Here is a 13,227-nt window from a genome sequence, read left to right as displayed (position 1 = left end):
CTTTAAAAAATTTTAAAGACAAGTGATTGGCGTTTTTAACAGCTGACTTGTGCTGTAATACTCTGAATCACGCACACTGAAACTCAAGAAGGATTTCTAAATACACGCCATAATGAGCAAAACAGAAGATCCACTAGAGATGATAGAGACCTTCTGGAAAGCAGAATGAACTTTTTGCTTTCCTGCCGGCACAGTGCGCCTCATTTTATCACTGGTAAGTTTCTCAAAGCAAGAATATCTTTCAAAATAAATACTTGAGGAGTACTCTGGCTACGTGTCCCGCAGACCTGTAAGTCACAAATATTTTGAGGTGTCAGTCTCTTCTTTCAGTCTCTCCGCTGCCTTCGGTCGCTGCCAAGCGCTAACGGGTCCGGACGTCCCGGCCCCGGCCCCGGCCCCGGCCCCGGCCCCGGCCCCGGCCCCGGCCCCGGCCCCGGCCCCGGCCCCGGCCCCGGCCCCGGCCCCGGCCCCGGCCCCGGCCGCAGCCTCCCCTCCCCGACCCTCCGTGCCCGGCTCCGGCCGCTTCCCGGAAGCTCCGAGGGGCGGTGGCACCCGGGGGCAGGGCCGGGCCGCGGGCGGGGCAGTTCGGGCCCGCTGTGGGGGCAGTCCCGCCGTGCCCCGCCGGCCCCTGGGAGCCTCTGCCGTTCCGTCCCGTCCCGTCCGAGGGCGTTTTGGAGCCTTAGAGAAGCCAGTGTGTCCCCGCTCCCTGGAAGGCCGTGGACGATGGGTTTCCTGGGCAAGCTGGCGGCGCTGCCAAAGCTTGGCGGGGCGGTGGCGGGCCGGGGCGGCGGTGCCTGGCGGCGGCCGGGCCGGCCCTGTGCGGGCGTCCCGCTCCCGCTGCCCCTGCCGGCCCCGGCCACGGCCGCCCCCCGCCCGCCGCCCGGCGGCCGCGCCGCCTCCTCCTGCTGCCGGGCGCTGGGCAAGTACGAGGAAGTTTTTCGGTCTTGCTTGGCGGAGCCCGAGAAGGTCTGGGGAGAAGTCGCCGAGCAGATCCAGTGGTACAAGCCCTGGGTGCGGACCCTGGAGAGGAGCAGCCTGGGGAGCGCCTCCTGGTGAGTGCCCGAGTGCCCCGTGCCGTGCCGGGGCCGGGGGGCTCAGCTCGGCTGTAGCGGGGAGAGAGGACTGCCTGCCCCGGGGCTGCGGGTGTGCTGGGCTGGGGGTCGTGTGCTCTCCACAAAACCATCCCAGCATCTGTCTGGGATTGTCGGTGTGCCGTCGCTGTTGGAGGAGACGGCTGCGGAGCTTGAAGAAGTGAAATGATTACACTTGGTTAAAGTTAATGATTGAGAGCAGCATGGATTGAGCGTGTTGTGTTAGCATGCACTCTGGCAGGTGTGACAGGTGCCTGTGTGTGTCCATGTGTGGCTGAATAGTGTGGATGAGTGTGCCTGATGCTCCCCATCCCACCCCTTTTGGGTCTGAATTGGCAACAGGCTGCCGTGAACATGGGAAACCCAGCTAAAAATGCCAGGGAAATCAGGCATATGAACACACAGGTGTATAAAACCCGTGGCTTTGGAGTTGTTTAATCTCAGATACTGTCTAAGTAGATTATAATTTAGATGTTTTGGTTACGGTAATGTTTGGCAAAGGCATTGGCATTTGTAATATATATCTTCATCAGTGACTGGTGAACTATCCTAAGACAGAACATGATGTCCTTCTTATAAATTACTAGATAGGATTTTCAATACTTTCTCAAAGGTAATGTTAAAATTTTGTGTGCCTAAGAGGCACCTTTGCCTCTTTTAAGCAAGTTTAGATCATGCTCTTGGGTCTTTTCTCAAGAAGCTGATGCAGAATATAAAAGGCAATGTAAGATAAGGGTCATCTCTGTTTGGTACATCAATGTTCTTTGCCCTTTTTTGTATTTTTCTGGTTTGTTTTTGATTCAAAATGCTAATAGTTCTAAAAATAGTTAAAATATTAATAATTCTCAAATCTGTGCAAATTAAAAAAGAGCCAGTGGAGTGGAGCTGGGTTTCTTATTGGTGTCTGATATCATTGTTTGACACCTCTAGTAGTAAAAATTTATATGTGTTCAGCTAAATTATCAGTAACACCAGCCATGATGGGCTGTGTAACAGTGGTAGATAGGATCCTTTGATCTCAAGGTCATGGCACTACTCAGAAAGTCCAAGTAGGATTGCCTGCATAATTAGGATCTAGACAAGTGTGTAGAGAACATGTCCTGTGAGGAGCTGCTGAGGGAGCTGGGGTTGTTTAGCCTGGACAAAAGGAAGCTCAGGGGAGACCTTATTGCTCTCTATAACTATGTAAAAGGAGGTTGTAACCAGGTGGGGGTCAGGCTCTTCTCCCAAGAAACAAGTGATAGGACCTTAAGAGGAATGGCCTCAAGTTGTATCAGGGGAGGTTTAGATATTAGGAATATTGCATATCAGGAAGAACTTCCTCACTGAAAATGTTCTCAAGCATTAGAACAGGCTGCCCTCAGAAGTGAAGGAACTACTAAACCTGGAGGTATTTAAAAGTTGTGTAGATGTGGCACTTACGGACAAGGTGTAGTGGTGGACTTGGCAGTGCTGTGTTTAACGGTTGGACTTGATGATCTTAAGGTCTTTTCCAATCTAATTGGTTCTGTGATCCTGTCATTAAAGACCGGTAAAGCTCATTGACTGCAGCCTTCCCAACCAGTATAATGAAATCAGTACAGTGGTTACTTTTGAAGGACTAAGGAATGAGAATATTTTACATGCAAATGAACATAGTTTTGCTATCAGATTCTGTCAAACAAGTGTGGTTTGATTTGTTGAGCAGGATAAGCTTGTTTGTTTAAAGAAACAGAGGCATTTGTAAAGCATTCTCAGGTGGAAGTTATTTCACCTTATGAGAGAGAAAAATGGGTTTCATTGTCTTGTCTTCCAAGCTCTTTTCTAGCCTCACTTTCTAACTTGCATCTTTCCTTCTCTGTAGATGCAGAAAGCAAAATTATCATGTTAATGTGGGCAAATGGCTGAAGGGAGGTTTTACAGAAAACAGAGCCAGACTCTTTTCAGTGATGTCCAATGACAGGAGCAGAAGCAATGTGCACAAAGTAAAGCAGTCATGTTCCCTTTTTTAATGTGAGAGTGACTGAGCACTGGTACAGAGCTGGTTGTGGAACCTCCATCCTTGGAGATATTAAGACATGGTCCTGGTCTATTGTCTCCAGGCTGACCTTGTAGAAGCCTACAAGATAAGTGGGGTAATGTGTACGTCTCAAACACCCATAGCCAGAGAGCAGTGGAGCCACCCAAGGATTGTTTGTAATGATACTGAGAAAGAACAGGCTGTGGCTGGAGAAGGGCAGCACTTTTCTGGGATAAATGTCCGTGTTCTAGCTCCTGGAGATAAGCAAAACACAGTACAGGGCAGGAAGAAGGTTGAGAAATAGGCATAGACTGTAGAGGTATCAGGACCACTGAGGACTGCTGAAGCCCTCTGACCCATTTTCAGAAAGGGCTAGAAGAATGGATCATGCATGCTAACTAATTTGCATAGAAAAAAAAGAAACTTATCTATAGAATGGTACCCCCACAAAGCTCAGGTGCCTGTGTGCCTCATGTCTCTGGACAGATCGCCCAGCTGATGAGCTGGATCAACACTGGAGCCAGGACTCTGGTCATGGAGCAGATGATCTTCTTTTCATTCTTTCAAAAGAAAAGAAAGAAAAGTTTTCTTTCTTTCTCCCTCTCTTTATTTAATCCCTTTTACCTTGCATCTACCTTTATACAAATCCCACTGCCATATTCTTATACTGGGGTATCAGAGTCTAACTTGTACAGATTTCCATACAAACTGTGTGGAATTTACTAATAAAAACTCCATAAGTTTTCACAGGCCCACTGACTTTTGTAATTCTTTTTGACCATGAGCATTTATGAATCTTAGGCTCTGCCTTCCCCTTAAGGGTGGGATGCCACAGACCTGTCTGAGCAGGTGCCCTCCACAGGTCCCTTCCAATCTCAAGCCAGTTTGTGATTCTGTGGCATCATACAAAGATGCAAGTCTGAAGAATCAACATCAGGCTGTAATTGTTTGTATGCCAGGTACCTGTTGTTCTGTAGATAATAAAAACTTTAAGCAATTCAAATTTGTGTAAACAAATGTCTTAATGTGCAACATGCAGTTTTAGTTCTTTACAGGCTGTACATGATAGAGCTTGTACTTTAATGCCTCTGAAATCCCAAATGGTCACCAGCAGTCAGTGTGCTCAGCAGAATGACAGATGGGGAAGTTCTTTGAATATAAGAGAGAGAGAACATAGAAGAGGGTCTTTCAGAGGACAGGCTGAAGAGAAAACAGACAATGGAACTCATCTGAGAAAGAGGCCAGGTGTCCAAGCAAAAACAGAGCTTGCTGGCTTAACGGGGTAAAAACGGAGTTCTGGGTCAGAGGTTTACCTTGGAAGCTGTTTATGGGGACCCGAAAAATAGTATTAAAAAGTTCATGGATGTGTGTCTTGAGTTAGAATTTGTTTCCTCTTTTGGAGACATTTTACTAGATCAATTGGAAATACCAATTTTTTTTTCAATACCTTTGCTTTTGGTTGTAAAACCTGAGATGTGCAGAAGCAGATGCTTTTCATATATTTTCCAGTGTAATCTATTTCAATTGAAAAAGCTGATGGAGGCTGCTACTGTATTTAGAATGTAGACATAAGGCAATTCTTCCTCTATAAATACTGTAAGAGCATGAAAGAAACTTGCAACATGCCCCAGTGTGTTTTCTTCACTCTCTGCCACTGGAAATACCAGTATTATGTCAGTGGAATGAAAAATGATTTCCAGAAGATAAGTGATCAGTGTCACCATCCCCTGACATGTTTTTTTTGAAGCAGTAATCCCAGGTACTGTTCTAAACTGCATCAGTGGCTGATACAGCACAAAACATCTGGTTTTGCCTACATAAAAACTAATAAGATCTATGAAGCATGCTTGCTCAAGAAAAGGATGAAGGAATTGAAATTGTTTGATCTAAAAGGCAAAATGGAGACCTGGGTTTTAAACCACATAGAATTTGGCAAAGAAGTTGAAGGAAAAACTTCCTTGAGCTGACTTTCAACAGGTCAAAACTGTCTTCAGTTGCAACATGGGAAACATAATCTTTAGATGTTAGAGAGAAATCTTTTTAATGCTAAAGTTGGTGAAACACTTGAACAGATTCTTTTGGAATCTTGTGGAATGCCGGTTAAAAGGATTAAAACAAGTGTTTATTTGGGAATGTGGAAACAGTTTTCTCTAACATGTGCAGACAGAGGGCAATTTTGCAACATATCTTTTTGCTCTGATGCTAAGACATATGTGCAATATGTAATCCCCTTTGAATTTTGGAAGTGTTGCCCAGATTGCTATTCAAATGTTGCTTACATTTTCAAAACTGTGTCAGGGTCAATTTACACAATAATATATCAAATTATCTGATGTTGTCTAACATTTTATTCAGCTTCTACTCTCATTTGATGTAAAAGAGTGCATGTCTGCTTTTCTGGTCCTATCAGAACCTCATTCCTTCTCAACAGGGTAACAAAGCTCTCACCACACCTTCCAGATAGTCTTGGTTTTTGAATAAACCTACAGTTATATCTCTTTCACACACTTGTTTGTGATTGCTAAAAATTCATGTTGGTGTTGCCATGTATCTTTAGAAGAACCAAAGCTCTCATGCCTGCTCATGTTTTGACCATTTTAAGTGAATATGCATGACCCAGGTACTGTGTTCCCTTGTTAATATCATCCTACAGTAATTTGGTAGAAAAACCTGAATCTTACCCAACTTTTATGACAGTAATACAGAGTTTCTCTGTATTATGTGAAACAATTCCAGATCCTTTATGGTTCATATTGTTTTCCTTTTAGGGGGAGGGTTTTGTAGACTTTTGTACAGGATGGTTTGTGACTTTGATGGTCCCCCACTTTCTCCTTATTAATGGTAATGTAAAGGAGTTGCAGTAAGATAACTGCATCCTAAACATCCTAACTGTTTTTAATTTCATAATTGTCATTTTTAGACAATAAAGATTATCCCATAGCATCTCTGTATGGATATAAAATAATATATAAAATATCCTGATTTTATATTATAAAGCAGTCCTTTACTAAACATGAGAAGTGAAGAAGGAAATACTTTTTTTTAACTAGTAGTAGGTTACTTTAGGCCATCTGTTATTTCTAATTGCATTATAATAATATGTTACCCCTGTACAGTTGTCCCCGTAGAACCTTTTGGAAACTCTCAACTGTGTGTTTTTTGTACATTGCTAGTTTTGCTTCACAGATATACATGCAGATAGAAAAACAAACAAATAGGCATGATTTAGTGTGAACTTGAACTTTTAGGTCCTGTGTCATCTTCCAGTAAATAGAATTGTCTTTGTAACTAGTACCTTCCATATTTTTGTACTTTGAGTATTATGCTGCACTTGAATTTTTTTCTATATAAAATGACTAGAAAAGTGAAACTTAAGTTTGTGAAATGTTTTTTCTTTAATTGGAAGATAAGAGTTCTCTGTAAATGAGGCTGTGACTCATATCACTTTACAGAAAATTTTGAGTTACTGATATAAAAGAGTGTTGTCAAATGCATAATAATCATATGATCTTATAACTTGGGATCCCTTTCATTTAGCTACAGATGCGTGTATGTCTAACTGTTATTGCCAAGAGATGAATAAGACTATTTTGGGTCCTGAACCTGTTCTCTTTGAAAAGGGTACTTGCGTGTGCCAGTACAAAGTAGGATAATAGCATGTTTTCATAATGTCAAATTAATTTATGTGAATTTATGCTTTTTCTGTGATACCGTACATATAAAATCAGTGTGATTAATGCAAAGTAAGTTAAACCAAGACCAAGTTTAGCAGAATCTTAGTTAATTCAGTTAAGATACAGTACTTTAACGTCTCTATTTTCACTAATAGTATTTAGCTTGTTGAGTCAATCATGAGGTTACAGAATAGAAAAGAACTTCCTGAAGTGAGCATAATGTTTTGAGAGCTATTGTTTAATTGAATGCTCTCATTCCTTAAAAGAAAAACACAAAATGAAAAAAAAAAAAAGCTGTCTGAGGTTGGAAGGCTAGCTATTACATACTTCATACTTCTTTTGTAGGTTTGTTGGTGGAGAGCTGAATATCTGTTACAACGCTGTAGATCGTCATGTTGAGAATGGACGAGGAGACCAAATTGCCATTATTTATGACAGTCCTGTAACAAATACCAAAGACAGAATAACATACAAGGAACTTTTGGACCAGGTATGTTTCAGAATAACCTTGTTAATGAGAAGGGGCAATAAATATTGCACAGTAGGTAAATACCAGAGAGGTAGAAATGATCTACCTCACTAGTTAAGTTCTTTTGCTGTGCTCGGTATTGACTTATAAGCTTTGCTACCTCTGCTAAACTATACTGCATCCAATAGGTTTTGATGCAGTATTTCCTCCATTTCCTCTTTGTCTTCTTCAGTTTAATAACTTTTTTCCCTGGTTGGTTAATTTTTAAGTTGTCTGTATTTGATTTCATTTTCTTTTCCCCTAACAGATCTTAATTAAAAGGTTAATCATAGCATTAGTTGAGTCTCTTGACAGTTGCTGTGATGAGCAAAGGTACAGTTCCATAGAAATTAAATGTGTACCTTGGCTGTTGCTGCACATAACTGAGTGTAAGCCTAAATGAAATTTAACTGGGGGAACCCCAAAGAAAGCTGCATCACCTGCCCCTGTGTAGGCTGTCATGAGGGTGCTGGTGACCCTTCTGTCTGGAAGCTGTGAGGATTTTGACTTCCCTGTTGGCTGAAGTAGCTTGTTCCTGATGAGATTGTGAACATCCAGTTCTGCATCAGCCCATTCAGGTTTACTCCGTGCCTCACCATGGGTTGTTGCCACCATGGGTGTTTGCAGTCTGCCCCGTTGAAAGTTCTTAGCTCTCAGGGCTGTCTGCTGGAGGTTTGCCCTCATGCTGCTACTCTTGTTTAGCTGTCTTTTATCTTCCAGTTACATGTAGCAGTTGAACTTAAAATTGAGTACAAGGAAATGGTGGAGTTTGACTTGTATTCTTCCTTAACGTGTTTCAATGTGCAAGGTGGATTACTTTGAATGTAACATACAGTGTACTTAGGATATGCATGTAGTGTCTTGAGTAATGTGAGCCTATGGCTTAAAATGTGAAATGAGGTCAGAATACAGTAATTCTGTTTGTGAGAGATTTATTCCACTGTTGCAAGAAAAGAGAAGTCATACAGCAACAAAGAAATTATAAACCTGTTATGCATTCTACCTTTTAAGGAAAATATAGAAAACATGTATTCCTTACCAGTTTTCTATTTATTTGGACACAAATCAAAAAAACAACATGATATACAGTATGCTGGAGCTGGAACAACTAGCTCTGGTGTTTTAAGGAGTCAGAAAACTTTGAAAGGATCCAGCTCCTTACCTATTTTTATTTATACTAATATATATAAGTACAATTAAAATTTTCTATATACATTTTTTGAGTTGTTTGCCTTCAATAATTATGATACATACACAATATATATACAAATAGATGTGTATATATGAAATCAATCTATATATGTGTTGCATATAATACTTGGTTAACTTTAATGCAGAAATACAACATTTTAATGTAAGTTATATCAGGTGAACTTGCTTGGTAGAAGTTTCCTCTGAAAAGAACTTGAAAAGTAGCCTTTTTTCTGCTTTTTAAGCTTGATATTATATTAAGTCTCCTAAGTTTATGTCTCTGTAAGTGTATTGATACTCTTAAGACATGGCAAATTTGTGCAAAGTGAGAAAATTTTGCTAGTTGACATATACATCCTTTCATCTACATTTCTTCTTACAGAGCATTGCAAAACCAAGTGGAAGAACTGGTTTAAGTTTTCTGGGGTATGTAGCAGAAGTTCATTCAGAAGTTCATTATAATCTTGCTGGAGGCTGACTCCTATCTAAATACTATTTCTGAATTCTCCACAGTTTGCTCTTAATGAAAAGCAAATAAATGTGAAAGGCAATATTTGATATTAATAGCTTGTCTGTTGGAGCTTTCTGGTCCACTTTTGTAGAGTAAGTTTAATGTGGTTAATCTGCCAGCTACCAGACTCCTGAAAACAAAAGTAACAAAGAGAGATCTGCTAAAAATGGGAGGGGTGTAGGCTATAGTATTTTTTCATGGAGAGTTTAGCTTGCATTGATGTATTCTATGCTTGTGTGTCCCAGTCACTGTTCAACCCAGGAAGGTTTGGAATTCCTCTTTTGAGCATTTTGAATGGTATTTCTGGTTTTGCATCTTTTAAGACAAATTCTTTTGGCATGGACCAAAACTGCTTTTGGTAACTGCTAGGAGCTGAGAACTGAATGACTTAGAAACTTTAGCTGCTAATACAGCTGAAGTATTTGGTTGCTTGGAAAAAGTAAAACCATGCTCACTGGTCCATGCTTTTGATAGAAGTGCAATTTATGCTCTGGTCTAGCAAGCTGAAAGCCTGCTTGAGTTTCTTACTATATCACTTGGTCTCAAGTGATTTTATTACTGAAATGTCAAATATATTAAAGTGAGTGAGCAGTCTTAAACTTGAAGAAAAGTGGAGAAATAGCATGTTAGTTTTTGAGTGATAAAGTACACTGCACTGTATTTATATAAATCATAAATGACAGCACATTGTAACAAAGTGGAAGGTTTCATGACTTTTAACAGTTTGATGAAATGTCAGTCCTCACTTTTCCACCTTCCCCTTTTTTTTAGAAAGAGTGATTGCTTGGGTGTTTCAGGGCTCCCACATCAATCTGAAGGGCAATGTAAACTTGCTTTACAATGTTCCCCTGTCTTCCAAATAGTTGCAGATAGAGACAGTGTTTTATTGTACGGTCCCAATGTTCCCTGTCTGTCAGAAGGATGAGGGAAAGGGCACAAAGAAAATCATAGATAGGTGTGTATTGTATTGGATTGTTGTCTTCAGTAGCATTACAGTCTTTAGAGTAGGGAAATCAGGTGCAGACAAGTGATTACTGGGTTTGCACAGATGACATGTAGTTCCTGTCTGCAGTATGCTGTACACACGTTCTGCTTTAAATGCAATTTAGGTATGATTGATTTCAATAAAGATTATGTAAGTACACGCAGATCTCTTTGCTGTCTCCCTCCTTTACCCAGGAACCAGATATATGGCTTGTTTACAGGCACTGGGAGTCTTCTATTTAAAAATTACTAATTATGGTCATTAAATAATGTTTTTTTCCTTTAGCAGGTGAACATTGCCTTTTTCATAATTATTAATAATATTTTATGAAATAATGATGATGATGATAATAATAATAATAATAATAATAATAATAATAATAATAATAATAATAATAATAATAATAATTGTCCATTGTGTTTAATTATTTATTGCCCACACTTACAGTGACTATAAAAATACTCATTAAATGTTATTTTCATTGCCTCTGGCCTTTTGTCAGCACTCTGCTTGAGAGTCACAAGCAGAGAAGATAATGATTAGCTCTTTTGTTTCTTTGAGAGAGGGTGATGTTAGCTCTGTGTTTGAAGATTTTAATGTTTTTACACTAGGAATTACAGAAAAATAATTTACCTTTGGAAGTAGAGTTGTTATCTTTATTTACAATTACTTTCACTAATTATACCTAGAAATGACTGTAAATGCTGGGGGTATGGCAATATATTCTAGCTTTTTACATGTCTAGTCTTTGGTTTTTGTTGAGTTTTGATAGTTTATATCAGTTTTATATTAATTTATATTAATTTATTAATAAGTCTAGCATTAAATATATTTTCTCTTGAAAATCAGTAATATTTAAGATATCTGTTCCATACTATCATATAGATACCTGTGTTTGTGTGAGTTTTCAGCTTGGTGTGGTGATGACTTTGCCTTACAAACATGTTATTTCTTGTGGTTGAAAATAACAGCACAGATTTATGCAATGCTTACAGGAAATGGAACTTACGCAGTATCTTCTGATGCAAGAGTGCCTGCTTGGGGCTTCTGTGTTTCCATTTTCTTAAATCCTCGGGGAGAATGTAGAAATGTGCTGTTTGATTGTGGATGAGCTGCAAATTTAATGCAAAGACAGAGCAGATGCTCCTGGAACTTCTGGATGTTACTGTCTCAGGTTACTGAAAGTCTGAATATGTATTTCCACTGAAGAGAGAAACAGTGAGGTTGGAGGTGGATATATAAGAGTAATATGGGAGCAGAGGTGCAGGAAATAATGTCATTAGGCAGAGAGGTACAAGAGTAGAAAAGACCACTTAAAGCCAGTAGTGGGCCTTTGATATGCACAGAGTGATCCATGATGCTTCTTCGCTTGGCTAAGTCCATCACCATAGCTGATTTAGTATTGGGTATTTTTAGATGTTCTTTCTGCGCAGAAAGCAGTTTATGTCCTTTTCAATATATTTATGAGGATTCTAGGACTGAATGTAGTGGCTCTTTAAAAAGAGAAAACTCAAATTTTTAAATACTATAAAAGAAAGCATTTCTTTCAGAAGATGCCACATTGCCATGGCACAACAAGCAGGTTGGGACAACTTCACAGTGCTTGTCACAGGCTCCCATGCTCACTATAATCCAACTTACTATGTGGTAAATACTAATGAAATATTCAGTACTACTTTTATGACCAAATATTGTGTACTGTCAAAATAATAAATATTTTCTCATGGTGTTACAGGGGCATTGCTGCTGACCAGTCTATAGCATTTTGTGAGTTCCAGTCCTTTGCTACTGTACATAGTCTCTCTTAGGTTTCTGCATAGCAAAAACGAAATCTGACAGTGAGAGCAAGAATTGATTTTAAACCTAGATATTTAAACCTAGATAACATTCTGAATTTGTGTTTCCCTTTGGTTCAGAGGGAAGGTCTGAACCAAAGGGAAACACAAATTTATAAGGTTTATAACCTTTATAAGGTCTCTTGTCTTAGGTTGAGAAGTTTATGACACTGCAGTAAAGAAAATACTACAACATATTGATTTGTTTCAAAGTTAGCTAGATAGGACAGAACTTATATTATGAAATGACCTGTTTACATTAATTCCTCAGAGCTAAAATTGAGAAATATAAACTGTTACCTGAATAAAGGAATGACTGGTAGGCTGTCATTTAAAAATTTGCTAGACATTGCTGTTGATTTTTTTTTTTTGGCTGTATGGACTACAATAATTGGTCTCCTTCCATTTTTATTTTATGAAAGAAAAATGTCTTAGTAGGTTTTTTGCAAGAAAGAAATTGTCTTAAATTTACTGAACCTTGATTACATCACATCAGCTTTCTTTATCCTACTGGCTTGTCTCTTTGATGTCGTGCATCTGTTGACTGTACGAAAGTTTTTCTAGTGGGGCAGCAGCAGATCTGGAGAAACTTTAAATATGAATGTTTTGTCAGTACAGGTCTCCAAGTTAGCTGATGTCATGATCAAACATGGTGTGAAGAAAGGAGATCGTGTGGTCATCTACATGCCCATGATTCCACAGACAGTGTACTGTATGCTGGCTTGTGCGAGGATAGGAGCCATCCATAGCCTGATTTTTGGGGGATTTGCATCTAAAGAGCTTTCGGTTCGCATTGATCATGCAAAGGTAATAACCTGTTTGAAGCAATAAACACCATTGCATTAGTTACTCCTATTAGTCATTGTCAAAAACCCGTTCTTTGGATTTTTTCCCAGACAGGATAACATTTTTCTTTGTGTGGCACCTGGTTTGTTTATAATACCTATTGTTGCGATATGAGCAAAGTACTGTGTCTGTGCTGAGGTTGATATTTGTATAGCAGACACGGAGTGAGCAATTTAGACCCCTTCTACAAAAGCAGGAGTTTAACACACTGTTGTTTGTGTAGAGTGTACTTTGTTCTCATGTTTGTCAATCTTTTTCTCCTAAGCATCTCCTTAGTATTGGCTTTTGATTCAGCATTTTCATCAAATGTATGAGGAAAATTCTGCCAAACCTAAGTGGTTTCACTGGCTTGTCTGATGTTTAGGCATATTAGGTAGTTAATTTTTTCAGCTATGTTATGATTTAGGAACGGTATTACCCAATCTATTGTTCTCATTGAAACACTCCAAACCTTATGTTGCTTGTTCTCTCCCCCCTCTCCTTCTTCCTCCCTGTGGTGGGATGAAGAGGAAAATTGGAGGCCTAAAAGGTAAAGATCAGGTTGACGTAAGAACGATGTGCTAGAAACAGCAATGAAATAAATGAAC

General features: G+C 39.7%; 1 protein-coding gene across 1 annotated transcript in view; it reads left to right on the top strand.

Annotated features, from left to right (window-relative positions):
- Nucleotides 1-584: 584 nt before the first annotated feature.
- The window catches only part of ACSS3 (acyl-CoA synthetase short chain family member 3), a 65,250-nt gene continuing 52,607 nt past the window's right edge, over nt 585-13,227 (top strand). The window contains exons 1-3 of the mRNA XM_054631395.2: nt 585-1,052; nt 7,110-7,254; nt 12,413-12,601. Coding sequence (XP_054487370.2) covers nt 724-1,052; nt 7,110-7,254; nt 12,413-12,601 — 663 coding nt within the window. The 5' untranslated portion in view covers nt 585-723. The remainder of the gene's footprint in view (nt 1,053-7,109; nt 7,255-12,412; nt 12,602-13,227) is intronic.

Source organism: Agelaius phoeniceus, chromosome 5 (genome assembly GCF_051311805.1).
Source record: "Agelaius phoeniceus isolate bAgePho1 chromosome 5, bAgePho1.hap1, whole genome shotgun sequence".
Lineage (NCBI taxonomy): Eukaryota > Metazoa > Chordata > Aves > Passeriformes > Icteridae > Agelaius > Agelaius phoeniceus.
This window is presented reverse-complemented; position numbering and strand designations above follow the sequence as displayed.